The sequence below is a fragment of the Eumetopias jubatus genome, unplaced genomic scaffold (genome assembly GCF_037043125.1).
Source record: "Eumetopias jubatus isolate StellerSeaLion01/CBP00866 unplaced genomic scaffold, mEumJub1_p1.0 scaffold_1, whole genome shotgun sequence".
NCBI classification, from domain to species: Eukaryota; Metazoa; Chordata; class Mammalia; order Carnivora; family Otariidae; genus Eumetopias; species Eumetopias jubatus.
In genome coordinates, this window is record NW_028274807.1 from 202,174,787 (window position 1) to 202,200,285 (window position 25,499).

Below are 25,499 nucleotides of genomic sequence, written 5' to 3' on the forward strand. Positions count from 1 at the left end.
GAAAATGTGCCTGAACAATTCCTTCTATATGAATGGGTTGCTTTTAACTTGGAATGTGGTCTGATTGGTTTTAAGGGTACGTATTTATTTCGTGTGTTTCCTTGCCCAATTTTTGGAAGTTTGGCATGCTGGACAAAGCGTAGGCTCTGGAGTGAATGGCACTCACGTTTGGGCCCCAGCCCTGCCACTTTCTAGCTGTGTAAGCCTAGACAAATTTCCGTGCCTCAGTTTCCTCCTTAGCGAAATGGACACATTCCATCCACACCCATGGTCAAGTATTGAGGCGCAAAGGGGCTCAGGTTTGCAAAGAGCCTCGCACAGCACCTGAGACAAATTCGGTGCTTGGAAAATGCTTGTTCACCTCCCTGCTTTTCTTCCCATATCCTGTTTTATATACCAATGTGTAAAAAAAAATATGCAAAACAATGCGACGATATAAAAATCAATGTTTATTTGTCCCACCTTTGATGAAAGCTAGTTTACACTTTGGTGGAATGGTCAAGTTCTTCCCTGGCGGCATCTCGTGTAGATTCCTCTCTGGACTGAAGCAGACGGCCATCGTGCACACAGCAAAGGCGGCCAAGGTGTCTTCTGAATGTGGGGTCAAGGAACGCGTGGAGGAGGGGGTTGATGCAGCAGTGGGTGGCTGCAACAATTCTCAGGATCTGAACGCTCCTGTCCAGGTTGTAGTTGCTCTTGCAGTCGTGCAGGGAGAAAGATTCTTTGAAAGTGGACAGGAAAAGTGCAATGTTGTAAGGTCCCCACATCAGAAGGAAAACAGCCATTATGGCAAAAACCAGCTTAGAAAGGCCAGACCTCCTCTCCCCAGACCTTCGTATTTTTCTCATTCGCGTGTGGCAAAAGACAAAAACGCACAGTGGAAAAAGAAGCCCCAAAATGTTCATCTTTAAGGTCAGAAAACGCTTCCAGGATGTCTCCTCCGCCAGCAGGAAGTGAGGTAGTCTCAAGGAGCACTTGTATGTCTGGCTTTCCATCTGAGCTTTATAAAACACGGATTCGGGCAAAATGACCAGAGTGGCTAGGACCCATGCCAGAGCACTTGAGATCATGCCCCAGCGTGCCGTCCTGGTGGTTGAGGGAAGGCTCACGGGGAAAAACACCAGGTACCTGTGCACTGTCAGGAGGACGTTGAAAAATGCCTCACTGTATAGGCCTATGGAGTACAGGACCACTAGAATTTTACAGAAGGGGTTGTCGAGAACCCCCCCGTGTGTCGCAGTGTAGGCCCAGAATGGCAGGGCCAGCAAGAAACACAAATTCGAAACTGCCAAGTTCAGGAGATAGATATCTTCCGTGTGCTTGAGTCCTTTATGTTTCACCAGGATGAGCACAACCAAGAGATCGCCCAGGAGACCAGCCAGGAACACGGTGGTGGAGAGCTGGGGTACCACCCGGGCCGCCAGGATCTTGGGGTCGTAGGGGTTGCATGGCTCTATTTCGCTGCTCTTCAGGTCATCCTCTATGAGGACGTCATAGTCATCCTCCGGGGCTGACGTGTAATTAGCCATCTTCAGGCTGCCCTCCGGAGACGTGAAAGATTATTTTCCCTTCAAACAGCTGGGTGGTCCTGGAGGGGAAAAAAAAAAAATTGGATTAGCGTCCGTGAAGCTATCCCGTCCCTTTTCTGGTGCTTCATTTTACCCAGCGTAGGTCTACAGCTGAGAAGATTGAAAATAAGCATTTCTCCGACGCATCCCCACTTGCTGAGAGCGGTTACTATAAATGGCCTCCTCACTAAGCCCTCACGCACTTGGCAATGCGCTAATACCACCGGCGAAATAAAAGTGAGCATTACACTTCTTCACAGAACTTAAATTTTCCTGGTGAAAACACGATTTGCCTGTCTGAAGGTGATATTTAAGGAAACACACCGTCAAAGAGAGCCTGGTGCTGTGGTTTAGGGTCATGAAATGGGCATCACTCCTAATGTCTACGTGTTCCAAAACTCTGCTCACCCTGTGAAGTAGCTTCCTGCAACAGGCTGGCCGAGCTCTTCTCTCCAAGGATAGAAACCAAGGTTTGCAAAAGCGAAACCATCCCAAGCATCAACATGGACGTCACTGGTTAAATACACAGATGACTTACCCCTTGACGGAGTTCCAGGGGCGCAGGGCTCGGCCTCCTGACCCACCATCTGAGCTGCTGTGGGAATGGCCTGGGGCAGCCGAGAGGCCAGCTTTCTTCTGAGCAGCTGGGCCTGACCTTTAGGGGCAAGAGAAGCCACTGTTTACCCCTGGGGAGCTCTACACCACAAGTCACTGGCCTCGGTCTTGGTCTCGGGGACTGACCCAAAGAAAGCAACTTGAAAGCTCCTCCGGACCCCTACAGTGTTTCTCAAGCCTCTGAGAGAAACCAGGAAGTTGTTTTCTCCTCCCGGTTCCCCCTGGACCCCGCCTTTGATTTCCCCCTGGCCTTCAGACAGGCGTCCTCCTGGCTGCCCCAGATAAGGGAACTGAGTTGCCACTGCTCCCCAGTGATACGAGGTGGGCTGACAACAGGGCACTTCTGAGCAGGTGACAGCCAGCTGCGGAGGGGAAAGTGTCCTGTGGGAGCTCTGTGTGCAGACCCCAGGGCAGAAGCCCACTCCCTGCATCCGTAGGGCATCTAGAAGGCTTGGGGAGGTCCACGGTGAGCGGCATGAGGTCTGGTTCTCGCTGTCACTGTTGAGAGACACTGTGCTGGGACTAGGGGGGTGGCGTCCCGAGAGAGGATCTGGGGACAAAGGAAACCACAGAGTGGTGTCACTTGGGAAGGGGGCTGGTGCAGAGATGCTCAGGACCAGTGAGTGGGATTTGAGGAAAACAGAGTGAGGAAAGCCAGGAGTTAAGCAAGGCGTGAGGTGCTGACCCTGCTCCCAGAAGATCCCAGAAAATTCCACGGAGGGTGGGGGAAGGGCGTCAAGTCTGGGCTACAGAGCCTGTGGGGAAACCTCCCAGGCTGGGACTGTAAAGGGGAGGGAGGCGGTCTGAGGCTGGAGAGAAAGGAAGCTGGAGGAGTCCAGATTTCAGAGTCAGGGGGAGGAAGCGGTGGGTGGTCAGGGGCAGGACATACGGGGCAGGGGGTGGCTTGAAGAAGGATGAAGGGAGAAGAGGAATGCCAAACCGGCTGGGAAGTCTGTATGAACTTCTCCCGGATCCTCTCTCTGGACCTGTGACTGACCTAATTTGGGGCCACCCCCCTACGCTGTGGTGTAGCACTCACACAGTTGGCTAAAGGACATCCTGTTAATGAATGCCAGAAAAGTGTCTGAGCTAGCTTTCAACTCAGAGCGTGGACCTGTGAAGATGGAAATAGAAACAAACTATTAAAAGAAAGGCAAAAACAAACATGAAAGGGCCCAGACGAATACGTGGTTGAGCGTTAAATTTAACTCAAAGATCACATTCGTCCTCCGCACGGAGGGGTTGTCGTCGGTGGGAACCTGGGGGGTGCACGCTTCCCAGCATGGGCTTGCCCCCTCCCCCCCGCACGGGCTCCTGGAGTGAGTGGGGGTCACTGCCCACTGGTGGCAGCACAGCCCTGGGACCCGCCCGTGGAGGGGCTCTACCTCCCTCAGCTGGGCTATTTGCAGCCACACCAGCCCCGCACGCCCCCCGCCACCGGACCCCCCAGGACCTTGAGTGAGTAAGGGATGGTGGCTCAGTAAAGCTCATGCAGGGTGCTCACCGGTCCGCGCTGGGCAAAGCAGTGAGAGTCAAGTGAACTCAGAAACATGGAAAGTCCCATGAATATACACACTCACACTACATGGCTAAATAGAAGAAAACGGCAGTAGGCAGGACCTCATGTAGGTCACAGAATTATAGGAAATTTGAAGTTACCCGGGAAGAGCACGGGAAATTTGAGACCACCCTTAACTTCCTGCTATTAATGGCCTTCACTTTCAGTATTATTTTATTTTGGCTTGATTCCCAACATTCTGCTTATCCAGCCTCAGGCCATGGGGTTCTTCCCTTTTTATTTTTTTCAATTGAGAGATACTTGACATATACCATTGTGTAAGTTTAAGGTATACAGCGTGTTGATTTGATACGTTTCTACTTCCCCACTGGGAGGTTGGCTGACACCCCTGTCCCGTCACGTAACTAGCATTTCTGCTAGTGGTAGAACGATTAAGATGTATGCTGCCAGCAAGTTTGCTGTTTATAATACACTTTCGTTGCCTATAATCACTAGAGTGTGTATTAGCTCTCCAAGGCCTTGGGATTCTAGAAACTTCTAAATGGGTAGGAAGGAATGGTCTGGAGGTCTGAAGTGGAGGCAAGAGGAAGGTTTTTATTACCCTTCTACTATCTGGAACCATAACAGGGTCTTCATCGTTTGTGAAACCTTACTTCATTCTGCGGCTTTGGCACGTGGCTCACAAACCTTACCTTCAAGGGTCTGAATTCTTCTTTATCGCTATAATTCAACCCCAATTTCAGTCCACGAAACTAAGAAGCTATAACTCTCATTATCCTGTACACACAGGTCATTCATTAATTCAGTTCATCTCTCCAGCTATTCACCTATATTTACAGAGTGCCTAGCAGGTGCCCGGCACTGTTCTGGGTGAACAATGCAGGCAAACATCCTGAACTTCACGGAGCTTTCGTTCTACAGACAAAAACAGAGTAAGTATGTAAGTTGTAGGGTAGTAGGAGAGGTGTTCTGTGGAGAAAAGCAAAGCAGGAAGGAGGGTAGGAAGGGCCGGGTTGGTTCAGGGGCTCACACTTTACGTAGGATGGTCAGAGGAAGCTTGGTGACAAGTGTGCGTAGGAACAGCATGTGATTAGGCCCAGTAATTAATGCTCACGATCTCATTTTTTCTTCTAGTTACTAAGTTCTTATACCAGGGAGCTTGGAAAACCCACAGTCCAGTGGGTTGTAGTCACACCATCTCCAACAAGGTCCGAAGCTCAGCCTTGGGAGGGAAGGCACCTTCCACGTGTGTTCCTTCTGGGTGTTCTGCCTTAGCCTAGAGATAGCTCCCTACCTCTGCTGGTCCTGTAGTTAGTCCCTGGTTACTAATCAGTAATTCTTCATAGTAAATGTTCTTTGGTCAGATTACTGGTGTGATTTCTGTCTCTTGACTGGATGCCGATTGATAGATATCCAACATTGAATTTAGTTCAGTGAAGGGTTGCGAGCATCTCTGGATGATGAATTACTAACATGGAGAATTTCTCAGGGATTTACTGATATTGAGAATTGGGTATTCAAAATTTTAAAATTACGGTAATTTAATCTATCCCTTAAAATGGCTTCTTCAAATGTCAGTGCTCTCAGATTACCTATCAATCAATCAATCTACCTATCTAATTTTTATTTGAAAATATTACATTACAGAAAAATTGCAAAGTATAGAAAAAGTAATCTAAAATAGTGATAGTCACAAAGAACAGCTATTACAATTTTTAAATAACACTTCTTCTTAATGGAAAATGTGCAAAAACTGCTTTTAGATGACTGCTTCCTGCTGGATTAGTTGTTTGGCATTGAGTAGTAGATTAAAAGGACAGATACCCTCGTGTTGTAATTTTCAGGATTCTGAGGGTGTCTGTCCTGCCCCCAAATTTTCTCCCACTGACTGCCTAATAATGACTAACAGCCAACCTCAGGTCTCGGGCCTCCCAATAGCTGGTCTTCCTGGGAAGGCAGCAAAGGGGGAAATGATCCTTTCAAAATGTGATCATAATGATAATCAACCCTGAAACTCAGATTTTCTATGTACTTGCTGAAAGAAAAATTGTTAACTGTATCTTAAAAAGCCTCTCTCAGTGCATGCTCCATTTATTCTGCAGTGTGCTAAAAAAAGTGTAAAAAAGAAAAGTTGAGGGGGGAGACTTTGCCCACGTAAGTTTGAAAAAGAGCGAAACTAAAAAAATTAAGCGAGTTTCTTTACTACAGGACTTCTCAGAACTCTTAATATGCTAATAAGCATTGTGGTCCTCCATGAGGAAGAGAGGGTCTGCAGTGTTTCCTAAAGTTGTTTGATCATGGAATCCTCTTTTTTTATCCTCAAACAGATACTTATGGGCCAAGGGCTCTGCAGAACGTAATTTGAGAAGTGTTGCCTTTGACATACACGTGTTAACTGTGTCTTGGTGTGGCCATGGGGACAAAACTCCACATCTCTGAAGGGAGCATAGTGACCGAGGGTCCCAAATGCCACACCCTGAAACACATCCTCGCATTCGTGTCAAGGCCATGCCTACCAGGGGCTGCTCCAGCCGGTGACCCTCTTGGGGACACCAGCACAGGCCCAGTCCTGGGAGGTGAGCTCCTCTGATGGGACTTTGGCTGGCGCTTTCTCCCAGCCTGCCTCCCTCCTTCTCTCCTTCACTTGGGGCCAGTTCTGCTCTGTGATCTGGTGGCTTTCCCAGCTTCTCCCGGCTCCCTTGCAAACTCTCAGAGTGTTTCCTCTAATACACTTCCTTTATGCCACATCCCATCTTGAAGGAGCTGAGCTAGCACAGCCTTGGAAGGGAGGCATCCATCTCTAGAGTCTTAAGCCCTTGGCTTGCTGGAGAATGATACCTTTTGCAGCACCCCATCCTTCCCTGACCTTCTTGCCCACCATCTACCTGTGGCCTGCTGGGGTGGAACTTTCCAGAACCCAGGAGACCAGGTACTGCCCTCATGCCCCCATTCCGCTCAACTCCTCGGGTCATGTACCTTGTCTCGGTTCTTATCACCATTCTCCTTTGTGCTTCCCCTGCCCTTGGCTCACTTCTCAGTGTTTCCCTCTCTCCCCACGCTCTCCCTCTATGCCCTCTGGAATCTCGAACTCCAGGACAGACACTCCTCCTGACATCCTTCACGAATTCCAGAACATTCCTGGCATCTCTTGGCCCTTGAGGATACTCCGTCCCTCTCACCCCCACCTCAGACTCGGGGGTCCGGAGGTGACATCCCTGGTCCCAGTGCCACTTGCTGATCATTGCTTCCGGCTACATAGGAGATCCCTTGGGTCCCCAGCCCTCTGACCCTATCACCCTCTGCTCCACTGCCAGCCTAATGGCCCCCCTTCTTTTATTTTAGCCTTGTGTACCATGGATAACAGGCTTCTGTTCACCCCAGTTTCCTCCACGCCCCTGGGGACCTACCTGCCCAAGTTGATCCCTGTTCAGCACCCAGGTCATAACTTTCATGGACTCGTTAATTCAACTTCACTCAGGTCTGTTAATACTGATCCACCACTGAACACTTACAATGAAATCGCTCACCCCCGTTCACTTCCCACCATTGGTTGTTCTCTTTCCTCGAGTCCTCCAGCTCTGTCTGTGAGCGCCTTGGGTGGTCACATCCCTCCTGTCTCGCTGAGACCCGAGTCTGTCACTTAGCCACTCTCCAGTCAATACTCTGCCCTCCCTTGAAGCCCCAGCCTTAGCTCAACCCATCCATCTGCTCCTTCCTCCCAATTTTCTTCTGAGGATAGCTGGTTAAAACCACTTAGCCACAAAGAGAAGATCCATCACCAATTTGTGGTCTCCAGGCTCAGCTAGCTTCCAGAGATTTCTCTTATTTCCCTAGTTACTCTTCTGAGTGTCCTAAATCGTCACTTTCTCCTGTTTTCCGTCGGCTGTTCCAAACCCCCTGAAACTCTTCCAGTGCCTTCAAACTCCCACCGCCACCACCCACACTTCTGCTCAGGAGGTGACCTCATTTCCTGCTTTTCTCAGAACTCTCTCCACTCCCCGGCTTCAAATGTCATCATGGCATCTCCATTCCTTCCTCCTCCTCGGACAGAGCTGCTCCTCGGAGAGCAAAGGCTCATTTCTCCTCCTGCCCTCTGGACTGCATTCTGTCTGACCTCTGGCAACTGTTTCTGAGGGTCCCTTCCAACCCCGACTGCATTCTTCGCAATATTGAAATGCTCTGGTCTCTCCCTTAAATAAGGCCACAAGCCCATCCTGAACCCCACACATTGCTCTAACTACATGCTCTCCCTCTTCTTAGGCAGCCTTCATTCATTGTCCAAACCCATTCTTCCTACTTTGTCCTTGTTCATTCTCTACTCAGTCCCTTCCAGCCTGGCGTCGGTCCCCACCCTTCCGCGGAGATTGGTCTCCCCAGGGTCCCCAGCACCCTTCTGTGCTGAAATGTCATCAATTGCTTTGTGAAGCGCCCATGAGCAGGAAGTGTCCAATATGTCCCTACTCCCAATAAAGCCAACGACACATCCATACCGCTACCTCTGGGGCTTTCCAAGCTGAAGTCGTGCTTAATGTTTTTGAAACCCTTATGAAATCTAAAAAACATTAGTATGGGCTTTCTAGTAAAGATGGCAGACGGAAGCAGGATCAACAGCCTCGCCCTCCTCCAGCGGTACCTTATAAAATGGCTTCAACAAAAATTCTAAAATTTTGCCAGTAGCAACTGAACACGAAATAGGGTACAATCTCGTTCCAAAACCTTGAAATGTGGTGCATTGCAGCGATGTCTAAACCTAATCCTATTACAGACACAGTATTGAGGAAAGAGGGACAAATCAGTAATTCCTGAGGATTATCCTAATACTCTCCCGTTAGGAGATAAGTGGGTAGAAGGAGAGTATATATCCCTGGGAAAAGAAAGGAGAAACACTTACTGAGTAAAAGCCCTCTCATTCCAGAAGGGTTTCTTGGACTTCTCACATTCTAAGACAATGTGCAGAGCAGGGCAATAGGACAAACTCCACAAAAGTCAAATATACCTTTATACACACTGAGTAACTTCTGGTAATAATAGTCTTTTTTTTTTTTTTTTAAGGATTTTCATTCCTTGTAGAAGTATTTTTTTTAAAGATCTTATTTATTTATTAGAGTGGGAGAGAGAGCATGAGCAGGGCAAGGGGCAGGGGGAGAGTGAGAGGGAGAAGCAGACTCCCCACTGAGCAGGGAGCCCGACACGAGGCTCGATCCCAGGACCCCGAGATCAGGACCTGAGCTGAAGGCAGACGCTTCACCGACTGAGCCACCCAGGTGTGCTGATTCCTTGTCAAAATACTTTGAATCAACTAACGATTTAACCAAGTCTTTCAGGGTTCTAGTCCTATGGTTTGGGAGGGCCGCCCACCTCACTCTTGGTGCCGCATTTCCTCGTGTGTTCTGTGGTGTCCGCGTGGGTTCACATCTATTGGGAATTACCGGTCCTGCAGCAGCGTTTCGTTGCCCGAGGTGGGAGCACTCCCTCCCGGAGGAGTTTTGCATTTGCTTCCACCAGGACCGCGAGGGGCATCCATGGCCTGAGCTGAATTTTAGTTTCGGGGGTCTCCCGCTTTGAGGGTATTATAAAATCGAACTTGATATTTGCATTGAGGTACGGGTTTTGGAGTCTCAGAGATTTTCTGCCTACCACTTGGAGTCAAGGCAAAACCAGCTAAGCTCCCTTATTGTCCCCGCCTGTGGGTGTGTTTCTTCCAGGAGCTAGCTTTCTGGGGGGACCTCTCGGCACCAGCTCCCCGTCACACATGGCCCGAAGCCTTGCTGTCTTCTCTGTGTTGGCCGGTGTCCTCAATGGCCTTGTAGGGTGAGTGCCTTCTGATTTGTTTACACCAGACAGTGATCAAAATAATAAATTGAATGAATGTTCAGGGAATATTTGTTGAAAAACGTTATTCATTTCACAGGCATTTAGTGTCTGCTGTCTGGTGAACCCCCCCTTCCCCCCACTTGCCCTTGCATATCCACTTTCCATCCCCTTCCGGCCCGCTTTTGCACTTTCGCGTCCCCATTCCTGGAGGCTCAACTTGTTAACAGCAGAGCCTCCACCCTCTGACCCTCTGAGTCTCAGTCAGGTTTGGCCAATGGGGGCTTTGGGCAGGAGGTTAGAGACTGAGGTCAAGGCGTTTAGAGCCCTGGCTCCTTCCTGGTGGGGCTGGTGTGTCTCTTGACCTTGACCCAGGCGGCCCCTCCCCCTGCTCTGCCCCTTGTTCCTAGCAGTCGGAATGGCGGCGTGTTCTCTCCTGCACCAGTCATGCCCTGGGGTTTCCCTACACCCTGTCTAAATCTCGGGAGGAATCCTCTTACCAACCTTCCTCAGTTGCCTTACTTCAATGTGCCATTTGTTTTAGGCAAGACTCTGCAGGACACATCTCCTGGGTTCCAGGAACTTTGCCAGGCCCCGGGAGAAAATGGTGAGCAGATAGACCTGTCCTCTGCCCTCATGGCTTTGATGTTCTAAAGGGAGCTGGGCAGGTATGTAACTGATGGTAATCTGGGGAGTCTGGTGCTGTGCTGGGGGAAGCCCACAGCAGCTAGGGGAGCCATGGGCGAGGGCGCCAGGCCCTGGTCCAGAGGGACCAGGGATGGTGTCCCATGGGAGGGGCCTTCTAAGCAGAAAGCCTGAGTGGGAGTTAGCCGGGCGAGGGGGGCACAGCCTTTTCTCTCCTCCCTTCTCCTCCTAACGTCTCCTTTAGGTTCTTGAGGAGCCATCCACCTGGATCTCAGAGATGGGGCAAGGCAAGGGAAACAGAACTCGGCGGGGGGAGACATTTTATTACTTATTGGCGTCTGAGTTTCTGCAGAAGAGAAAGCTGAAAGCAGGAACCAGGCTATTTTCCATCTAATTCCTGGAAGTCCAGAGCTCAGCGGGACAGCTGCAGGCCAATGCCGGGCTGGGGAGGGCTTCCGGGAGGCACCCCCGTCAAGGAGTAGGCAAGGCAAGCCTGGACAGAGGGAGAAGCAGACCCCAGTGTGGAGACCACCGAAGCCCCCGCCAACCCCACGAGGAGCTCTAGGCCTGGGATGGCCCTTCGTCACTGTCCCACATGGAGGGAAGGGGGCCGGGCCCTTGCTACCCCCCATCAGCCAGTCATGGGCCTCAGTCGTCCCCTGAGAGGGGGCAGGGCCCAGGGAAGGCGGGTCTCAGTGGCTGAGGGTGGTGGTCCCCGTCCCCAGCAGCTGGGAGGGTGGGCACACTGACCCTGAAGAGGACGTCTGGGCAGACCACAGGGCACCCACGGCACGGGCTGGGTTTCCTAAAATTTCCTGCATGACAAGAAATGGCAACCGAAATTTCTAAAGCCACCACGTCATAAGACTGTGAGCCCCCTGGGGTGCACTTGTGCATGCTGAAGGAGTCACGCGCCCAGCAAGGGCAACCTGCTCACTCACTCCACGTGACCGCTCTGTTGGTTACTCACCCATTGGCGTCTGAGCGTGAAGAACAGAGTTGAAGAGGAACTGGACCCTCCCAGGCCCCATCCTCCAGCTTTTTCTTTTTCCTTTCCTCTTTCTTCTTCCCCACCTAAGCGGCCACACTCCTGTTTCCACGGGGCCAGGCGGGTTGGACAGTCACTGGTCTGATAGTAACCATATTTAAAATAGATTGAAAAAAAATCTCTTTCCACGAGCAGGGGCAAAACGTAATAAACCAAGTAGCATTCTCATTATAACAAAATTCCATCACAGCAGGGCAGGGTTTGCTCCCGCGGTCGCGGTGGGCCCCTCCTAGGGCCTAGGCTGCTGTGAGCCCCAGATGTTGGATACGGAAGGTTCTGCTCCCTCTCTGCCCAGTGCCCAGCCAGGGATGGCCCCTGAGGCTCCTCAGAGGCTCTGCAGCCATTCCCTAGCAGGCTCTGGGGCTCCCATCTCCGCCCCAGAGTTCAGGGCCCCCACACCCCTTTCCTGTCCCAGAGGATTCAGCTGCACCCTCTGGAAAGGGTCACTGGAAAGGGCCCCTAACCAGCTAACCAGGACCTTCAAACCACAGAGGCTGGTCCTGTCCCCCCCGGAGAGTCCAGAACTTGGGTACAAAAGTAGTGCTTTTCCAGAACGAGGGAGGAAGCACGATTCTGTGTCCTTGGCCGTGAGTCGGCGTGGGAAGAGACGGGCAGGGGCCATGAAGTTATCTTGCCTTTCTGATTGCATCACAGGGTTCGTGGATGTTTTTTCCGCTCTTACCTTGCTTCATGTCTCCGCAGCGTTTGACACTGCCAACACTTCCTCTTCCTCCCAGAGGGCTCTTCTCTGCACTGGGTCTGCCTTTCCTGGCACACCTTCTCCTTCCCCTTGGGGCTCCTTTGCAGGCTGCCTGTGTGCTCCTCTGGGCTCTGTCTGGAGCCATCTGTCCACCTCCGTGGTGTCCATGGCCTGTGACTGGATCTCCATGCATGTGCTCCGCTGGGTTCAAGGCGGCTCCTCCTGACACTGCCACCTGGATGGCCCCCTGGATTTCTAACTCAGCTTGTCCTGAAACCTGCACCTGAAGCCAGTGCTTTGCATCCCCCTGGGCTGGGGCCCTAGCCTTGCCCTCCCTGCTTCCCTCGCTCCCTCAGTCCAAGTTCTGATGAGTCCCTGGTCCCCCGTAGCTTTCAGATCCATTCACTTGTCTCCTCCCAGAGATTTTTACCTTGGCAGAGGCCTCTGCTGTGTCCCAGAGGAGCGCAGCCCACCCTTTGCCTTGGGGCTCCGACTCCATTCTTGCCTTCCTCCAGGGGCCAATTAGCCCTCCTGGGTATGCATTTCCTCCCTGGCTTCAAACCCCCACCCCATTGGCCACACCCCTCAGCGCTCTGTGCGACGCCCGGCTTCATCTGCCCTCCGCCCGCCGGCTTGCAGTCCTGACTGTTCCCACTTTCTTCTCGCCTTCTGCTCTCACAAAACCACTTATGGTTCCATGAAGTTGCCTTCCGTGTTTTTTGTTTTTAATGTTATTTATTTATTTGACAGAGAGGAGACACAGCGAGAGAGGGAACACAAGCAGGGGGAGTGGGAGAGGGAGAAGCAGGCTTCCCGCCGAGCGGGGAGCCCGATGCGGGGCTCGATCCCAGGACCCCGGGATCCTGACCTGAGCCGAAGGCAGACGCTTAACCCACTGAGCCACCCAGGCGCCCTTGCCTCCGTGTTTTCTCACACGCCGTTTCCAACGAAATTTCTCCCACGTGTATGCACTTGCCCTTGTATTTTCTCCTTGTAGGACCACCACCTCCCACTCCAAACTGGATCACTCAGAAAGATGCCCGGCATGGCTGTGTTTTAAAGGGCACCTTGCCAGTGGAGATGGGGGTCGGAGGGCATGGCATTCTGGCCCCTGGCGGGACTCTCAGCCGGCGTGTCCTGCATCGACAGGCGTGGGAAGGCCACGGAAGCAGAGGGGTGGCACGAATGAGGAGGAAGAAATTGTGTCTTCTCAGCCAGTGACCTGCAGCCATGCGAAGGATCTGGAATGTTCCATAAGTAAGCTGCAGCAATTTGGGAGGGCCCAGGACCAGCCCCCTACAGGCCTCAGACTCCTTTTTTTTTTTTTTTTTTTTCGAGAGAGAGAGAAAGAACAAGAATGAGCAGAGAGGGGCAGAGGGAGAAGGAAAGAGAGAATCCCAAGCAGATTCCGCACTGAGCGCAGAGCCTCTTGTGGGGCTCCATCTCACGACCCTGAGATCAGGACCTGAGCCAAAATCAAGAGTCGATGCTTAACCGACTAAGCCTCCCGGGCTCTCCCCAGATTCCTCTTGCTGAGGCTTCAAGCAAGGCAGAAACACCAGATAGGGTTTCTACCTGTGGCAACTGTCCACATTTGGATCGGATAAGCTTTAGTGGTGGGGGATTGTCCCGTGCATCGTAGGATGTGGAGCAGCGTCGTTGGCCTCTTCCCAGGTGGTGACAACCAAAATACGGCCAGACCTTGCTGGACGGCCCCTGGAGGAGAAGCATGCTCTGGTGGCTATCTGCTGCACCTGAAGAATCAACTGTGGGAGTTGAGGGACTGGGAGAAACGAGCCCTGGACCTCCTGAATTTGACTCCTGAGTCCCAGGATGGGACCCAAGATGCTAGGAAGGGGGGGAATAGAAGTCTGGGCTCTAAGACAAGTGCAGCTCAGAGTGAGGGAGCGTTTGTTTGGCTAGAGACTAGCTTCCTTTGTGCTTCTGAGTATGGGCCTGATGGAGATGGGAGGCATCAGACGGCTCCTCCCGCTTCCCAGGCTCTGGCTGAAGCTCGGGGCTGGGGGGCCCGCCTTGGCGCAGGGGGCGCCCCTCGCTCTCGTGGGGACCCTCCATCTCCCCGGCTCCCGTCGCTCCTTGAAGACAGGACTTGGGCCATGTGGGGCTCTAGCCCCAGCACACCAGCTTCTCAATGAACATTAGGTAAATCACTGAATAACTTAACATGCCAGTCCCAAATTAGTGACACTTTCCACCGCCATTGGTTAGTTAACTCTGTGCGGGGTGAAGGAGGGAGTGGAGTTTTTGATCGAGGAGGAATACCATGAGACAGGCAAAGGGGTTCGTCTTCCAAAAGCAGTATTCTTTTGTAATTGTCTTAAGGCCCCTTGAGAAAGCAATTTCCAAGGGGGTAGACAAACACCTGGTAGAAGAAAGGGCTGGTGTCTTGGCTTGGGCTGCTGTATCGAATTACCACAGACCTGGGTGGGGGGCGGGGGCTTAAAGAACAGATGCGTGCTTCTCAGGCTTCTGGAGGCTGGAAGTCCAAGATCAAGTGGCAGGCAGACGTGGCATCTGGTGGGAGCCCACTTCCTGGTTTGCAGATGGCCATGTTCTCATTTTGTCTTCACAGGGGGCAGGGCAGAGAGAAGGAGTGTGCGCTCGTGTCTCTCCTTACAAGGGCATCGGTCCCATTTGTGAGGTTCCACCCTCAGGATCTCGTCCGTCACCTCCCAAAGCCCCCCTCCCCCAACACCATCACATGGGGCATTAGGATTTCAATGCACAAATTTGGGGGGGAGGCCAACACACATTCAAGCTACAAGAGCTGGCAAACAATCTGTGCATGAAAACCCATCAACTCATCTAGAAAAAGAAAGGGGCAGCTGAAAATGATGAAGTGGAGAACTCTTTCTTGCTGAGTGTGGGAGAAGTGGGGGCTTTAAGTCTGTACTAGTGAGGGCTCAGCTCGTCTAGCCGTGATGGGGAGAGCCGGAACATTCTTGGGGTTGATCATAGGACAGACGGAATCGCTGGATGTTTTCCCCAGGGAAAGATGGGACCCCAGGCAGCTCTGCCTTGGGACATACATCTCCCCAGGCGATCCTAAGGCCTCCCTCCAGGGCACTGCTGGCCACTGTGGGGTGCATTCGTGGTCATCACTTTTGGGAGCAAGAATCTGATTGACTCACCCTGAGCAGCACACCCCTGCACTTTGTGGTTGGCAGTCAGCCTCTAATTTGTGACCGGTGGGGGACTCGAGCGGCTCTGACTGACAGTCCCTGACCCACCGATCAATGTTCTCATCACGGAAGCAGGGGCAGAGCGCCCCATGTGGAGCAACAGAAGGACTCACCCCACAGCATGCGGGGGCCGTCCCAAGGAAGGAAACACATTAAATGACACCCGGGGATCTAGTTCTTTAACTGGAAATATAGAAGTATGGCCAAACATGGGGGGGGGAAGCCTAAAATAGTATAAAAATGGCATTTTAAGTGAGTAGGAAAATTATTTCATAATTGGTCTTGGGATGGTCGTGTGCCATCTGGAGAAAACCTTGGGATTCCCACCTCACTCTGCATTCCAAGATGAATTCCAGAAAGAGCAATACAAATGATAAAAACAAAACAAAAACGAAGCCATAACAGCGTTAGAAATAAAAATGGGAGATTTTTGCAATCCCAGCATGGGAAAAGCTTTTCCAAGCATGTCATAAAACCCAGAAACCAAAAAAAAAGTTACTAAGTTCACTTGCATAAAAATAAAATCTGCATGGCGGACGACAGCTAAAATTCACCGAGTGGTTGTCATGAGATTGTTGCCACATGCCAGGTCATATATTAGTTCATTTACTCCCTGGAACAATCAATGAGGTTGGCGTTATTACCCCCATTCCACAGACGGGGAGAGTGAGGCACAGAGAGCTTAAGAAGCTTGCCCAAGAGTGTAAAAAACCCAAGGTGTGGTATATAATACTGGCATTGGTGTAAACACGAGGGATAAGGGAAGAGACGTGATCTTGCTTATATACGCAGGAAATCTCTCCCAAATGATAAGGCAGTGGTAACTTTATCGCCTCCGGGATGGATGACCGAGTAGCAGGAAGCAGGGGTGGGAAGGAGACTTTTCACTTACTCCCTTCGGTACAAACAAGCTGAAAGCAAAAGTGGAGACGGGGAAACTACAAAATCAGCCCCAAGAATTCAAAGAGGCAGCTGGTGTCTTGTGCAGACACAGCCCTCTCCCCGGCCCTGGAGGACCCCGCCTGGGGGCAGCGGTGCTGGTGCTGGGACAAGGAACCAGTACGTTCTGTTCTGTTCTGCATAAGCTGTTTAAGGAGGCATGGAACCAAGAAGTGGTTGTAGCTACGCTTTCTTTACAAAAATGGTCAGATAAGGCACTGTTTGTCTGTCCCCCTCATCTGTGCTGGGCCACTTTAGGAACCTGGATGGTACCTAGTCCTGGGTGACCGGTTGGTGCCTGCGTAGTTGCTCCTCCTAGGCTCCACCCACGGAGCTTCCACGCAGCCTTCACTCAAGGGCACAGCGCCCCCTGCAAGCTCCCTTACCCGACGCCCCCTGTCGGTCATGCATAGGCCCTCCATAAATGTTTGTTGAATGAATGAATGAATGAATGAATGCGTGCATGCCGGCTAAAATTGGGCTGCACACGGTCAACGCACAAGTGAACTGTGTTCCCGCCTTGCTTCTCCGGGTGTGTCAGCTTCTGTCGGAATTCCACACAGGGGGAGGGGGCGGGGAGTTGGCCTGCCGCCCCCCCCCCCCCCCCCCCCCCCCCCCCCGTCTCCCGGTTTGCTTAGAGCTGCAGGGTCTGCATCAGCCAGAACTACATTCTCAGGTTAATCCCTGCCCCCCCAACCCCGCCCCCGAAAGCCTTTCCCAAGACCCTACACAGGGTCAGACGGATTGAACACAACGCCATGAGGTTGGGAGGCCCTTTCCATCTATTGCTGTCAATCCACAGTGTTTGATTTCACACCCAAGAGCCCTCCCAGGTCCCCAGTAGCTTCCATTCCACCGCAGAAGGGGAGCTGTGTTGCCCACTACACTGAAGAGCATTCTTTGGGGGAGCGCAATTCTAATCTAAAGAGGAAATAGCCATTATTAGGAAAGTAGCTAACAGCTACCAGAACTCCAATGTGCCAGGCACTGCATTCAGCCAACACGCGACCTCTCATTTCATCCTTCACACAAACGTATGAGCTAGTAGGTATTACTCTCTGCCCCATCTCACAGATGAGGAAACTGAGTCTAGAAGCATTGAGCAACTTGCCTAGGAATCCCTGATGCCACAGTCCAAGTTATACTGACGTTTCTTGACTACTTATTGTATGCGAGCCTTGCACTATCCATTGAGACATGCATCGATGTTTTAAAATTAATTAAAATGAAATAAAATAAAAAACCCAGCTCTATAGTCACATTAGCCACATTTTGCACTGGTCTGGTGGCCATCGTACTGGACAGGGCATCTCCATCAGTACAGAAAGTTCTTCTGAGCAGGGCTGGTTTAGATACTCCGACCCAACCTAGTTATCAGGCAGATAGTATCCCAAGTCACTGGAAGGGACTCTGAGGTCCCGAGACAGATGCTGAGTCATTTCCCCAAGCTCCCTCAGCCTCAAGGCTGGACCTCAAGCAGGCTCTACTTTCCACCCTGTAGAAAGGAGTGACAAAACCAATCAACAGAGAGTCCTGATCTGATGATCTGTTAGAAAAAAAAAATTATAATTTTCTTAAAAGGGATTTTTGAAGAATATTAGCTAGTGGAAATAAACCAAAATACAGGCATTTTATTTATTTATTTTTTAGATTTTATTTATTTATTTGAGAGAGAGCAAGCACAAGCAGGGGGGGAGAGGCAGAGGGAGAGAGAGAAGCAGGCTTCCCATTGAGCAGGGAGCCTAATGCGGGGCTCAATCCCAGGACCCTGGGATCCTGACCTGAGTTAAAGGCAAACGCTTAACGAGCGGAGTCAACCAGGTGCCCATGTCCAGGCATTTTAGAGTAAATATGGACTATTGCTGTTTTAAAACTACCTTGTTGCTTTCTCTGCAGATTTATCATTGCGTCACCCAGGGCTGACACAGACTTCCAGCGTTTTCCAGGTCTTTGGGATTAAGGCTTTACTGGACACAGTTAAAGGGATGGCTCCCTGGAAGGACGAGGAAAGGGAGAAAAGGGAGAATTCCTTTGCCAAGGAAAATCGATATTCACTTCTAAAGCATCTCAAACAGACCTCTTCTACTTATTTCTACTTATTCTGTCTTGAATTTGAAGCCACCAAGCTCCGCATGGGCGCCAGACAACCCATCTTTATTTACTTTTCACTTGGAATGGACAGGCTGAAACATAATCCAAAACCAGAAACGAAAGCAAAATGCTTGGAGCCTCCAATACAAAGATTTTATACTGCGAATTAGGTCTAGATTCACATGCTTTAAAGACCAGCTTGTGGGAAGACAGAATTAATGTTCTGTTGTGAAAATCGAGGAGTTGAATCCAGACCCTCCCTGGCCCACGAGTCACTCACGGGAGGACCCTCCACAGACAGCAGCCTCCCTGGAGCAAGCTCAGTTCAATGGGCTTTAAGCAGTCATTTCCAAAGTTGGCTATACTTAGAACGGCCAGGAGCTTCTGCAGACCTAGCAAATCAGAAGCCTGGGGGTGGGACCAGGTGTCCCTATTTGTAAGACTGCCCAGGTAACTCCAACGAGCAGCTAAGGTTAAGCAGCTAAGGTTAAGGGGCCAGGAGAGCCAGCTCTCTGTCATTAACATGGGTGCTGACCGGCAAGGCCCCCACCTGCTCTCCGGCACATCGCTGGCTGAACTGAAACCTGGCCTGATGCTCTGGCGCACCCTGACGTCAGACCGTGTGGCCCCGGGGGGGTGGGCTGTTTTCCTCCAGAGAGTGAGGGGTGGGGCTGACTGGTCCTCAACAACCTTTCTGTTTTCAGATGATGTGATACCAGCAGAGGGATCTCTGGACGAGGTGAAGTCAGCAATGGAGAAAGGGAATTGTGAATAAATTAAAAAAAAAAAAAAAAAAGCCACCCAAACTGGCGATCGTAATTGATTGCTTCAAACACTTGGTACCTGAGACCATCGCTGGATATACGAGAGAGACACAGGGGAGGGGCTTGTGATGTTTTTATGGCCTGTGAAAAATACTTTGTCACAAAACTTTTTGTGACCTTGCTGCAAGGCTGTGGGTTCAGTGATCTGCAGAGGTTGGCCCTGGGCTGCTCGCACCTTCATTTCCACTGCGGGATCCTCCATGGGCGCTCCTCTTATTCTTCAGAAACGGAAAGAGTCGAGCATTATCTACCCCGAGCTGCTGTGGAGATACCTCTTGTCCAGGACAGGAATGGTGTCAGCAGAGGCAATCACTAAACCGTCCCTGGGGTCTCCAGGCTCTGGGGTCCAGGCTCGGCAGCGGGGATGCCCTTGTTGGTTACCAAAGTGGCCACAGGGAGGCAGTGTAGCCCAGGGTTTCTACTGGCTCTGAAGGCCCGCCCACTGGATTCCAGTTTGAAAAGACTTTATTCTCAAGTGTTTTAAAAAACTGGGTACCAACCATAAGAAAAAGAAACAAAACCAGGCTCCTGGCACAGGACGGAACCACAATGATGCAGAACTTATGATCAAACTAAAGTAGTAACAATATGGAGCCAAATCGAAGTAAGACTTGTAAAGATGCTTCTAGAAAAGACTGAAGGCAAATAGGAAATACGGCACCATATGCAGAAAAATAACTTGATTTCATGATAACAGTGGCAAGGCCAATGCACTTTACTTGTGTTGCAGGTGTTTATTTTTTTATTTTTTTAAAGATTTTCTTTATTTGTCAGAGAGAGAGAGCACAAGCTGGGGGAGCGGCAGGCAGAGGGAGAAGCAGGCTCCCTGCTGAGCAAGGAACCCAACGTGGAACTTGATCCCAGGACCCTGAGTGGAAGGCAGATCCTTAACCGACTGAGCCCCACCCGGGCATCCCTAACGTTGTGGGTGTTTAAACTAGAACCTTGAAATACAAGTGTGAGCAAAATCCTAACTTACGAATTTTCACATTTTCCCTCCCTGCTGAGGGCGTTCACTTTACTTTGACTTTATCCATGGCACATACGTAACCCCTTCCATGACAGAGGCCTCCGGGCTGGGGGTAGGATTCCTTCCACCAGGACACGGTGAGTGGAGTCAGAACCCGAAGGTCACGATGAGTCCAAACTTGTTTGTGGGTCTCAGGGATGGGGCAGAGGAGGGCTGGGCAGTGGAGGGCCCCTCAAAGTGAGGAGTGTGGGGGTGATGGGAGGGTGCCCTAGACCCTTCCTCTGCTCAGATTCAGCCCCCTTCTGCCCTTCCTTGGGTCATGCCTCCTCTTGACTCACGGGTGGAAGGTGGTCCTTCAGGCTGTTAGGGAAAAGCCATCGTACAGGCCAGTTCCGGCTCTCCTTGTCTTCTGCTCATTCCACGGACCTCCAGGTAGGATGATGACCTGCTCCGGAAGGTGAGAACCTGAAAACCAGCCAGCCCCAAACCGTGGATGTGACCCGGACCCATCACCTCTTCCTGGAGCACCTGTCCTCTCTGCAGATAAGAGACACATGCCCAGAAATCCAAATGTCAGTGACACAACCGTTGTCACCACTGCGGTTATAGACACGTGTTTGGAGGGGATTTGAAATGAAAGGAAAGCAACCTCAGGAGGAGCCTCCTTCATGCATCATGTGTCTGCAACTTAGGATGACAGAAATGACCAACCTGTGACCTTAGGCCTTCTCCACTGTCAAACACCGATAGCTGGCGTGGGCTTAAACACACATCGATTTTCTGTGTTTTAGAAATGTGTCAGGTCTTTGGCTCTGGTAGTAGAATGAAATTAGAAATTTAAAGGTTTCCAGTGTCCATTGCTCAGAAACGCCACCCTGAGGGACCGCATTTTCAAACATTATGCTGGCAATTTGACCCAGGGAGGGGGGCAACTTTTACAAATATTTAAAAAGAAGTGTGATTCTCTGTGTGTGTGAGGGTGTGTACGTATGGAATTTTCCAAAACCAGCTACTTTCAAAGGGCTTTCGCAGTCTCGTATGCTAGTCTCTAAACGGGCACTTGACTGAAAGAACAATACAATCAGTTATTTTAGAGGGCGGTTTTTATTGGGTAAGGATTTTCTTCCAAGCAATTTGTAACTTTCCACTGACGTAAAATTCTCACGTATATAGGAGATACACACACACACACACACACACACACACACACACACACACACACAGATACCAGAACGTCTTTGAGCTGACTCAGAGGCTAGGGTCATAAGATACTGATGCCCTTGTAACAACCTTCAGAGCATTTCTGGGTGCTTCCTGTTGCCGCCCATGCTCTCAAGTCTCGTCTTTCAGAGCTTCAGAAAAATCCGGAGCACCTCTCACTATTGTGACACCTTACCCTCTCGAGTGACCCTCCCTTCTTTACGTTCCATCACCTGATCTTTCCCGAATGGTCTTAGCTACTCCTCAGATTCAAAACCATCTCAGGCAGGTACAGAATAATAAAAGTAGCAACTGCAGAACATGAAGTCATGACTCTCTCCGGAAAAGATCCCTGAGTGTTTGGGGACGATGTGTCTGTAGAAGGCAGCAGCTGGAAGGAGTGGCTAAAGCCACCACACTCAGCCCGAAACACAAAGGTCTGTAAATTGTGCTTTTTGTGGCTGATCAAGCTGCGGGCGGCCTGTTTCCAAATGAATCCGTTCCTTCTGCCTTCTGCCTACAGAGTTGAATCCAGAAGACAATGTTTAAGCCGTGGTGTGCCCCGGGAGGGCAGAAATTTACTCACTCAGGCTTCCCTCCCTGCCCCGGGGGTCTCTTAACTCAATGCTTAGAAAGCTCTGCGCGTTCATTAACTATGTAATCAGTCCTCACCTGGATGTGCTCCTGGACAGTCCAGGCTCTGACTTTGACAAGTGGTGCTGTGCACGCTCTCCATGGTCCAGGCTCACCTTGCCTTCCCCAGCTAGCACCAGTCCTCCCGCAGCTGCCAAGCCACTCCACGGGTGTGGGGTCTGCAGCTTGGAGCTCAGCCTCCCTCCCCTCTCCCAGCAGAGGATCCCCTTCTCACTGAGGAAGCTCTCCCAGTTCTCACCTGGTCCTGAACATCTGTGGAACTTGACCAACCACACTTGGAAGACGTCGTTTCTGAACCGATCACGACAAGGACCTGCTTCGAGCACATTTGCAACCTGCCCTTGTTGCCTCCAGCTAAGAAACTATACAATATGTTTATTGATTAATTTTGGTATTCCTGTTCAGGTTAACCAAACTCAAGAATCAGCAGTTCTCCGAGGATTCTTTTTTTTTTTTTTTTTAATAATGAACTTCCGCAGTGAAGGGAGAGTGTGCCAATAAGTTGATGTGCGTGGAGCCGAGATGAGAAGGTTGTTACATCATCCGCGTATATTGATTTGGCTCTCCGGAAGTGACGGCCTCAAATGATCTAATATACTTAAAAAAAGAGGTGCCAGATGGATGAATCATAGACCCTCTATGACAGTGACTTCCTTTTCAAAAGAACCACTCCCACTCCCAGGCTGTGTACAAAGACCTAATCCAGGTCACAAGCCGACAGAGATCTCCTGTTCCCCAGTGGATCGAGTGTAAACCGAGCTTGCTCTCTCGGAGACATCTCCCAGGAAGACTGGGCAGCGTTTACAGAAGCGTCTGGCGATGTGCTTTCGGAAAAACTCCAAGAGGTAGTTTCTGAACTTCTCCCCGACGAAGGCATAGATGACGGGGTTGATGCAACAGTGCGTCATCCCAAGCGTCTCTGTCACCTGCATGGCTTGGTCTAGCCTATTGGAGCTGCTGCAATTGTTCAGGCCGAAGGACTCCTGGAAGGTGCTCAGGAGAAGCACGATGTTGTAGGGAGCCCAGAAAAGAAAGTAAACAATCATGATCACGAAAATGAGCCTCACGGCCTTGTGCCTCTTCTTTTCGTTTCGGCACCGGAGCAGGGTCTTGAGGATGGCCGAATAGCAGATGACCATGACGAGCAGGGGCAGGACCAGGCCCAAGATGCTCATCTTCAACGTCAGGAAGTTCTTCCAGAAACGGTACTGACTGGGTGGGAAGTGGGGGCTGCAGGTAAAGCGAGACCCCTCTTTTTGGGATCTGGTGAAGATGATCCCGGGGAGAGAGGCGAACACGGCCACCACCCAGGTGACCCCGCTTGTCACCACCCCAAAGGTGACCGTCCGGGCCTTTAGGGCAAACACCGCGTGGACGATTGCCAGGTACCTGTCGATGGTCAGGAGGATGATGAAGAAGATGCCAGTGAAGAAGCCTATATAATAGAGCCCCGTCAAAAGCTGACACATCCTATTTCCAAAGACCCACTGGTCTGCAGCGTAGTGGGCCCAGAACGGGATGGTGAGAAGGAAGAGCAGGTCGGAGATGGCCAAATTGAGCAGGTAGATGTCCGTCATGCTCTTCAGCCTTTTGCAGTTGATGAGAATGAGGACAACCAGCATGTTGCCCACGAAGCCGAAGATGAACACCAGCGAGTAGAGCGGAGGCAGGAGCCCGGCTGCGATCTGTCTCACGTTGGTCTTCTGACAGGGCTCTGACGTCCCATAATCAATGTCATAGTACGCAGTCGACGTTTGGTAATTCATTTTGCTCGACCCTGTGAATAAAGAAAAAGTGATGTTTTATAAAGCCCTAGAATGTCCTGAGCGGTCCATCACGAGCACAAACTGTCTCATACCTCCATAGGCTTTCAACATCGATGCCTCAATTTCTGCATTTCACTGAGTTCCCCTGTGTGGCCAAACGAAGGACTTTGGCAGGAAAGGTAAAGATCACCGCCAGCGTCTCTTTTCGCTAGATTGAGAGTGTGACTCTCGGGGAAATTCACAAAAGCGTCCTCTGACCCAATAAAATCTGGTGCTCTGTAGCCACGTGGAGCGAAAGCAGCTTTGGTCACAATTTCAAAGAAACTGACTCGGGTGCCGTCTAACACTGTTTTACTATCTGTGCTGCAGCTGCCCTTCCCTGGGCTGAGCTTACACAGAGCCGCATCCCCCCTCCCGCCCTGCCCCGAGGGCTAGTAACCATTAACCATCCCCCAGGGCACTCTGTGCGCCAACCGCTGTTCTGAGCTTCACACCCATTCATTCATTCGATTGATCCTCAAGGTGACTGTAGGAGTCAGGTCATGTTATGGTCCCCATGTTGCAGATGAGAACCTCAAAGCACAAAGAGGATGAGTAACTTGCTCCAAGACACATAGCTAGGAAGCAGCTGATTTCGAAGGCAGGCAGTCTGTGCTGTTATCCACCAGCTACCCTCGTCTCTCACTTCTTGGTGAGAACTGGAACATGGCATCGCCAGCCAGGCGCCTCGATATAGTCAGAACGAAAGGGGCTGAAGCCTGAGTCCCCCGAGAGGAGCCAGCAGCCAGCTGTAAAATCCAGACCCTATTATCACATTTGCTCTCACATTGGCTTGCCTGGTCTATTTCAGGTTCATTGCTTGATTGAGAAGTTTCTTTAATTAAGCCCTGTGGGTCTCAAGCCCCCTGGACCTCAGATTAGGCAGCTGGGAGGAGTATACAGAAACTTTCATCTTAACTTCTGAGCCAGAACAAGAATCATTACACTAAATGTGCTGTGGAACTGATATATTAAAGGGAAACTTAATTTGATATTTGTACTATGGTATTAATTTGGACAACATTTAGCTTCCCTCTTTTATGGGGGGAAAAAATAAAGAAACACAAGAGCCACACTTAGATACAACTTCTGCTTGGAGACACATTCAGAGGGCATCCCGTCCTGGTGGCGGGGGTGGTTTCAGTTCTTACCAGAAGATAATCTCTGCCAAGATTTTGGCCAAGAATCATCTCTCTTGAAAAACTTTCTTTTGAAAGGTGAAGCTTCTTTCTTTCTTTCTCCCTTCCTTCCTTCCTTCCTTCCTTCCTTCCTTTTTCTTTCTTTCTGTCTTTCTTTCTTTCTTTCTTTCTTTCTTTCTTTCTTTCTTTCTTTCTTTCTTTCTTTCTCTCTCTCTTTCTTTCTCTCTCTCTCTCTCTTTCTTTCAATATTGATCCCTTTACAATCTTTCATTCACAATCATGTTTTGTATCCTTGATGTTATCACAATCTGAAACTCATTCTAAATTCTAACTCTTTTCTTCTCTCAAAGATGATATTTCAAGACAGTTCTAGGAGCACCTGGTGTTTGTCTAATGGGTTTCCTGTAAGCCTTTTACTCATCACAGAAACAGAGCTAACTAACAGGCAAAGTGTCTGAAAGGTGACTTACCAGGAGGGTTCTCGTAGGGGACGGATGTCTCAGCTCCTCTGACCAGCTGAGCTGTGCAAATCAAACATATAGGCAGCATAAAAGTAGGAAATGCACAGTTTCTACTGAGAGGGGGAGGCGGAGTTTTAGTGAATAAGTATATTGCCTGGCCCCCCCCCAAAAAAAAAAAAATCAGAGAACGGTTCTTCTTCTTCTCCTTCTTCTTCTTCTTTTTCAAATGAACTTAAAATAGGCCGGAGACTAGTTGTCTGGCCTGAGAGCTTATTCATGGGTTTCCCTGATGACACTTAGGTCTTTT

At 50.5% G+C, this 25,499-nt stretch overlaps 2 protein-coding genes and 1 long non-coding RNA gene across 8 annotated transcripts; 1 reads left to right on the forward strand and 2 right to left on the reverse strand.

The window, feature by feature from the left end:
- Positions 1-429: 429 nt before the first annotated feature.
- Positions 430-12,416, reverse strand: CCRL2 (C-C motif chemokine receptor like 2). The gene is made up of 3 exons (XM_028087028.2): positions 11,129-12,416; positions 2,107-2,223; positions 430-1,588 (listed from the first exon to the last, which is right to left on the reverse strand). The coding sequence occupies exon 3, from the start codon at positions 1,527-1,529 to the stop codon at positions 480-482; it is 1,050 nt and encodes a 349-aa protein (XP_027942829.1). The 5' UTR covers positions 1,530-1,588; positions 2,107-2,223; positions 11,129-12,416; the 3' UTR covers positions 430-479.
- LOC114196388 (uncharacterized) lies at positions 8,860-15,780 on the forward strand. Of its 3 annotated transcripts, none has more exons than XR_015769434.1 (3): positions 8,860-9,513; positions 10,058-13,163; positions 13,247-15,780. It is a non-coding gene; the product is annotated as an uncharacterized LOC114196388 (long non-coding RNA). The 3 variants fall into 3 exon arrangements; XR_015769433.1 differs by having other exon boundaries at positions 10,058-10,181; positions 10,403-15,780; XR_015769435.1 differs by having other exon boundaries at positions 10,058-10,181; positions 12,904-15,780.
- A 3,978-nt stretch (positions 15,781-19,758) lies between these two features.
- On the reverse strand, positions 19,759-25,298 carry LOC114196370 (C-C chemokine receptor type 5). 4 transcript variants are annotated; one of them, XR_003606661.2, is made up of 3 exons: positions 25,202-25,298; positions 22,026-23,564; positions 19,759-20,378 (listed from the first exon to the last, which is right to left on the reverse strand). XR_003606661.2 is itself a non-coding variant. In XM_028086996.2 (2 exons), the coding sequence occupies exons 1-2, from the start codon at positions 25,278-25,280 to the stop codon at positions 22,495-22,497; spliced, it is 1,149 nt and encodes a 382-aa protein (XP_027942797.1). In that variant the 5' UTR covers positions 25,281-25,298; the 3' UTR covers positions 21,019-22,494. The 4 variants fall into 4 exon arrangements, 2 of the variants coding, with proteins under 2 accessions (XP_027942797.1, XP_027942800.1); XR_003606660.2 differs by lacking the exon at positions 19,759-20,378 and adding an exon at positions 21,019-21,650; XM_028086996.2 differs by lacking the exon at positions 19,759-20,378 and having other exon boundaries at positions 21,019-23,564.
- Between the last annotated feature and the right edge of the window lie 201 nt (positions 25,299-25,499).

Coding starts and splice junctions, on each gene's coding strand:
- CCRL2 (XM_028087028.2), bottom strand. CDS start 1,529: ATGGCTAATTACACGTCAGCCCCGGAGGATGACTATGACGTCCTCATA.
- LOC114196370 (XM_028086996.2), bottom strand. CDS start 25,280: ATGCTGCCTATATGTTTGATTTGCACAGCTCAGCTGGTCAGAGGAGCT. Junction 23,565..25,201: donor CCCCTACGAGAACCCTCCTG/GTAAGTCACCTT, acceptor CTTTATTCACAG/GGTCGAGCAAAATGAATTAC.